Source organism: Onychostruthus taczanowskii, unplaced genomic scaffold, assembly GCF_017590055.1.
Source record: "Onychostruthus taczanowskii isolate IOZ18803 unplaced genomic scaffold, ASM1759005v1 scaffold14, whole genome shotgun sequence".
Lineage (NCBI taxonomy): Eukaryota > Metazoa > Chordata > Aves > Passeriformes > Passeridae > Onychostruthus > Onychostruthus taczanowskii.
In genome coordinates, this window is record NW_024498573.1 from 15,087,929 (window position 1) to 15,094,390 (window position 6,462).

The 6,462-nt window shown below is 57.3% G+C and overlaps 1 protein-coding gene across 1 annotated transcript in view; it reads left to right on the forward strand.

Moving 5' to 3' along the window:
- The first annotated feature begins 6,196 nt into the window (after nucleotides 1-6,196).
- The window catches only part of UBE2D2 (ubiquitin conjugating enzyme E2 D2), a 25,172-nt gene continuing 24,906 nt past the window's right edge, over nucleotides 6,197-6,462 (forward strand). The window contains exon 1 of the mRNA XM_041398055.1: nucleotides 6,197-6,328. Coding sequence (XP_041253989.1) covers nucleotides 6,305-6,328 — 24 coding nt within the window. The 5' untranslated portion in view covers nucleotides 6,197-6,304. The remainder of the gene's footprint in view (nucleotides 6,329-6,462) is intronic.

A 6,462-nucleotide genomic window follows, 5' to 3' on the forward strand; every position in this document is an offset into this window, starting at 1 on the left:
GGACAGTCCCCACAGACCCACATTGCCAGGGTGTCAAAGGCTTACAGCACAAGGACCTTGATTCAGACTTGCCCATGGTTCACATTTAATTAAAATCACAGAATTAAAGAATTATTTAGGTTGGACACCCTTAAGTCCATCAAGTCCCACTATTTCCCCAGAACTGCCAAGTCCACCCCTAACCCATGTCCCCAAGTCTTTTAAATTCCTCTAGGGATGGAGATTCCACCACTGCCCTGGACAGCCTGGGCCAGTGCTTGACAGCCCTTTTGGGTGAAGAAATTTTCCCTAATATCCAGCATAAAGTTCCTCTAGTAGTGCTGGCTTGAGGCCATTTCTCTTTGTCCTGTCCCTCGTTCCCTGGGAGCAGAGCCCACCCCCCCTCCTGGCTGCACCCACCTGTCAGGGAGCTGTGGAGACAGAAGGTCCCCCCTGAGTCCCCTTTTCTCCAGGCTGAGCCCCCCATGCTCCCTCCCTGCTCCCCATCAGAGCTGTGCTCTGCTGCCCTTCTGTCGACACAGCTCCAACATCCTCAAACCCGGAGAGGAGGAGGAGGGGCTGGCAGGGAGCTGCTTGTTTGGGTGGTACCTTAGAAACCCCAGCAAACCATTTGGCCAGCGTTCCAGCCCCAGGAGGGCCTGTGGACACAGCCAACATGTTGTTTGCTTCATCAACACAAAGGCTGGCTGAAACATCAAGTGAATCACTTCCTTCTCCAGTGCTGGGATAAAGCTTGTCCCATTCCAGCCAGGCTTCACTGACCTGCTCTGCTTGGCTCTTCAGTGTGGTGGATGGTCTGCCTGGCTCCCCAGACATCTTCCTGCAGATCCCCAAGCAGCTGGTGGCTCTCCTGCCCTCAAAGCCTGGCCTGGCTTTCAGTTCTACCCTCAGCACACCAACACCTGCAGTATTTATGTCTCACTTCTGTTCAGAGCAGAGCTGTGGTACAGGTCCAAGAGGTGAGTCTGAACTCCAGGAATGAGCTTTCATAGAATTTTGGAACCATGGAATGGTTGGGGTGGAAAGGGACCTTAAAGTTCATCTCATTCCCAACACCTGCAGGGACAACTTTCCATAGACCAGGCTGCTCCAAGCCCTGTCCAACCTGGCCTTGAACACTTCCAGGGATGGGGCAGCCACAGCTTCTCTGAGCAGCCTATGCCAGGGCCTGCCCACCCTCTCAGGGAAAAATTTCTTCTCAATATCCCATCTAACATTGATCTCTGGCAGTAGGAAGTCATTTCCCCTTGTCCTTTCACTCCAGGCCATTGTCCAAAGTCTCCTCTTGGAGCCCCTTTAGGCTCTGATGGGCTTTGAGGTCTCCCTGGAGCCTTCTCTTCTCCAGTCTGAACACCCCCAGCTCTCCCAGCCTGGCTCCAGAGCAGAGGGGCTCCAGTCCTCAAAACATCTCTGTGGCCTCCTGTGAACACCTGAGCTTGCCTGGGAACAGAGAGCCCAGTGCTGCCCAGTGCCTCTGCACAGCCAACAAGAAGTGGCAGGATTGAAACTGCCCCCATTGTCCTCCCTGGCCTTCCTCTGGCCAACAATTTGCTTTTCCAGATCTCTCTTGATTGACATTCTCTCTGTCCCTGTTTGCTGCTATTCCCTCAAGCAGAGGGAACTAGAAGTGACACATGATGCTGGAAGATTTTAGATGCATATAAAACCCCACAAGGCACCTCTGTGAACCAGCAGCATGGCACCTCCAACCAGGCTGGTGCTGACACCTGGGTGAGGCTGAGTGGGGCACAGAAATCAACTGTGTCCACAGCAACCTACACACAGTGCTGAGATCAGGAGAACCGAGGAGTCCTGGAATATCCTGGGGTTGAAGGGACACACAAGGATCATCCAGTCCAACTCCTGGCCCTGCACAGACACCTCTACAATGCTATCCCATCCCTGAGAGCATTGTCCAAATGCTCCTTGAGCTCTGGCAGCCTCGGGGCTGGGACCATTGCCTGGGGAGCCTGGTCAGTGTCCCACCACCCTCTGGGGAAGAACCTTTTCCTGATACCCAGACTAAATCCCCCTAGCACAGCTCCAGCCATTCCCTTGAGTGCTGTCCCTGGTCCCAGGGAGCAGAGATCGGAGCTGCAGCCCCTGGGGAGGTCTGACCTCAGTCTCCTGTGCTCCAGCTGGACAGGCCATGTGCCCTCAGCTGCTCCTGTGGGCCCTTTATCATCCTCATCTCCCTCCTTTGGATGGTGTTTCTCATACTGTGGTGCCCAGACCTGCGCCCAGATAGAGGCTGGATACATGTGGCATGTCCCCAGCCAAAAGCCATGCCAGGAGCAGGGTGTTTTCCCTGGCATCCCTTGGGTGAAGGGCTGTGAGCAGGCAGCAGCAGCGTGACTGACAGAGCTGGCTCTGCTGCAGGATGGGCACGGCAGCAGCATTTCCTTCCTTGAATTCCCTTGTTTTTCCATTGCCCTCAGAATGCAGGTAGGGCTGCTGGCTTCATGCTGAGGGCAGGCTGCCCAGTGACAGCTTTCACTGGGGATACCTGCAGGGATGGGGTTCCAGTGCCAGCCTGGTGTCAAAAGTGGTTTTGGTCCCTTGACTAAAAGTGCTGCAGTTGGTGTTTTTAGTGCTGCAGTTGCACCAGCAGTGTCCCTCAGAGGTCCCGTGTGACAGGGTCGCTTTACTGACACAAAATAGCAAAAATAAAGTGCTCTGCAATATTCTGTGTGGCCTTGAGCTGTGTGAACCAGGCTGCAGTGAGGAGTCACCGTGTGCTGTGGGAGATCTGGTGGCAGCAGAGGAGCTGCTTCCTGGAGCTCCTAAGCACACATCATCTCTCACTTGCTGAGCCAAGCACTTCCACAGACCACAGAATCATGCAATGTCCTGAGTTGGAAGGGACCCACAAACATGATCAAGCTCCTGTCCCCTCAGGCCCCTCCTGCACAGGACAGCTCCAGGAATCCCACCCAGTGCCTGAGAGCATTGTCCAAATGCTCCTGGACAGCCTTCTTGTCCAAGCATTCAGCTGTGGGACAAAGGAGGTGGCAAAGGGGGCCAGGGAGGTGTCCTGGCCCAAGAATTTGGGAGTTTCCCCCTTGGCCTCCAGATGCTGCAGGGCCCTGACCTTGGCTCACAAAGCCCACAAAGGGATGTGATGTCTTTCCAGGGATGTGCCAAGCTTGGGAGATGCTTTGCCTCACCCTGACCCCAGCCTGGAGCCCTCAGCAATGATCACTTTGAAATCCTGGTGGCAGAATGGAGCATCCCTCCATGCCTGGATCGTGGGGCTGCTCGCCCCACGCCCACTGAGGTTCCACCTTCTTTTGGAGCACCAGAACCTTCCCAGGAGAAACAGAGTTTGAATTTAATGGGTGAGAGTGGACCAGTCTGTGATTTCTGAGTCTGTCAGCTCCAGCACTGCAGGGTTTTGTGGCACTGATTCCCCACTTACACGTTGGGTGGAAAAACCATTTTTGATTATTTTGGAGCTGTCACAGGCTGGCATTGGAACATGATGAGCTTCCAGTCCCTTCCAACCCAAACCATTCCATGATTCAGTGACTGGGGTGGCATGGCTGGGCAGAGCACCTTTGGGACAGAGGCTGCTCCTCGTCCTTTTTTCTGGGAGTTTTCTCTTTTCTTTGAATCTTGCCCACCAGTATGTGCCCAGCATTGGAGGCTTCTCCTTTTCCAGTTGTGTCTCTCCTCCTTCAGAGTGACTTTTTTGCACCCTCTAACCAAGGCCTCATAAGTTATCCAAGCCTGGAATAACTTGATTTAACCATTTTGGCCGGGAAGCTTCTATTCCTTTAAATCCTCGTGCCTTTCCCTAAGCCCTTCAAGAGTTTTTTTCCCCTAATACAGCACTGCAACTTGGCCCTGCAGAGCCCATCAGAGGGAGATGGTGGAGGAAAGGCACATGGAGACAGGAGTCACCTGAGGACAAGGCAGGCCTCAGAGAACTCCTGCAGTGATGCTCAGATGTTTGGGAGCAGGAGATGTTGGCATGGGATGGTGCTGGAAGGTGCAGACAGCAGATCCCTCAGGAGCTCCCTCAGGAGCTCAGGGCACAGCAGTGTCCCCAGGATGGGGACAGCCACACCCACAGGGGCTGCAGGAGCAGCTCCAGCCCTAGGACACAGAAGGGAGGAAGCTGCAGGCGGAATCTCCCCAAATGCTGTGAGGAAGGTGTGAAAAGCTGGGGCTGCCCCATCCCTGGAAGTGTCCAAGGCCAGTCTGGGCAGGCTTGGAGCAAGCTGGGACAGTGGAAGGTGTCCCTGTCCCAGGCACTGGGATGATCTTTAAGATCTCATCCATGCCAAGCCAGTCTGTGACTCTGAGATTCTAAGAAATGCTGTTCCTGCATGTCTCGGCTCTTACCTTGTGGAAAACCATGATGAAAATGACTTTCCTGCTTCCATTTCTTATCTGGTGGAGCAGTTTGCATCCAGCTGGCAGCAAAGAGCAGATCTTCACTATCCCTGGTACCAGAACCACAACCAAACCACGTTTCTCTCTCCTCCTGGGGACAGAATCCAACACTTCTCCTGTGAATGCTAGAAAAAGGTTACTTTCATCTTGGCTGACTGAAGTCCTTAGAGCTGTGATTTGAAGGTACTTGGAAAACTGCCCCAGAAACAGGAAAAGGTCCCAGAGATATTCCCAAGGGGCGGGAAGCCTGTTGTGCCCTGGAACACGGCCCCAGCCACGATGTTTGCCCTGCCAGGCTTGAGCCAGGGGCTGTGCTGCCCTCGGGGGCCACAGGAGCATCTCCCAGCAAAGGAATCTGTGATGGCACTTCCAGCCATGGGATCAGGCTGCCTGACTGGGATCAGGCATTGGCCGGGCCATACTAAAGGAAAGCAGAAAATGCTGGAAGAAAAGCAGTTTAAAAGTCCTTTAAGAGCCAGGACTGCTTGGGATTAGCGTCTGAGCCTTCCCAGTGCTGTGGCCAGGATGAAGGATGTGTTGCCTTGTCATACCAATGAGGTGTGCTGGGTTTTCTGGAATTTGGCAATCAAGGAGTGCCCAAAATTAAAAGGAAAGAAAGAGCAGGAAGCAAAAAAATGAACCAAAGTAGTTAAAAAGAAAAAAAAAAAAACAAAAAACCCAAACCAAAATACTAAAAAAACACCCAACCAAATCAAATCAAAACCACCCAGAGAGCCATTTTTATGAATTATTGGTTTATTTTCTCTGTAACAAATGTGGAGGGAGAAGAAATCAATTCCAAATACACTCTGTGCCTCCAGAAATTCTGAAGTCTCGCAGAAGGCTGGCAGCAAAGTCAGCATGAGAACAGCCCACCATGGCCCAGAGGCAGCACCAGGGAGCCTCAACCCCACCCGGGCACAGGAAGCAGCAGGAACGCTGCCACCAGCGGTGCTTTCAGTGCCATTTAACGGGTGTTGTGCTTCCCAGGGCCACCGAAGGCTCGATCAGGACAAGCCAGTCACCCCTGCGGCCACTCAAGAGCTCCAGGACGGCTCTGCCCGGCCCAAGTGCGCTCCCGGCCTGCCCGGGACAGGGCCGCGGGGCCTCCGCGCTGGGGCCGCGCAGCGTCACGGGGGCGAGGAGCGCGGCAGCCCCACAAGGGGCCGGGGGTGGAGATCTCCGGCCGGGGCTGCCGGGGTCCCAGGCGTGTCCCGTCCCCTCAGGCCCGTCCCGTCCCCTCAGGCCCATTCGGTCCCGCGGCCTGGGGCCCGGCTCGGCCGGGACTTCTTCCCGTCCCGTCTTCTCGCGAGAGAACGCGCTGTGGCGTCACGCGTCGCGGCGGCCGCCTCGCGCGCGCGCTCTCACGCCGCCGCCGTATCCTTCCGCGCGCTTCCCCTCCCCCTTCTGGAGAGTTCTGCACGGCGGCCGGCACGACAAATAGTCCCCGCAGCTCCCCGCCCTCTCCTCCCCCTCCCGCTCCTCCTCCTCCTCCCGCCGCTCCTGTCCCGGCCTCTCCCTTCCTTCCCCTCCCCGCCACGGCGGTGTCTCCGCCCCGGGAACCGGAGCGGTGCCCGGGGACAGCGGCGGCGGCGGCGTGGCGGAGTGATCCGCTGCGGGCGGCGCGGAGGCAGCGCATAAAGCGGCGGCGGCGGAGGGAACGGAGGAGCTGCGGCACCGCTGAGCCCGCGGCCGCCACCGCCCGACACCGGCCAGGCCCCGGCCCCGCCGCCCCGGGGGGCCCCGGTCCCCTCCCGCCCCTCCGCTCGCTTCGTCCCTCCCCGTCCCCTCCCCGCGCAGCCGCCACCTCCGCGCTCCTCCTCCTCCCCCCCTCCCCTCGCAAATAGTCCCGCGGGCCGCCCCCTCCCTCCGCCCGCGCCCCTCCTGCCGCCGCCTCGCGCACACAATGGCGCTGAAGAGAATCCACAAGGTAAGGGCCGAACCGGCCCGGCCCCGCACGGCCCCGCTCCCCTCGGCCCGTTCGCCTTATATAACCCGGCACGGCCCCGGGCCTGCAGTGGGGGGGCGGGCAGGCCGGGCCGGGCCGGGCCCGCCCGGGTTCCC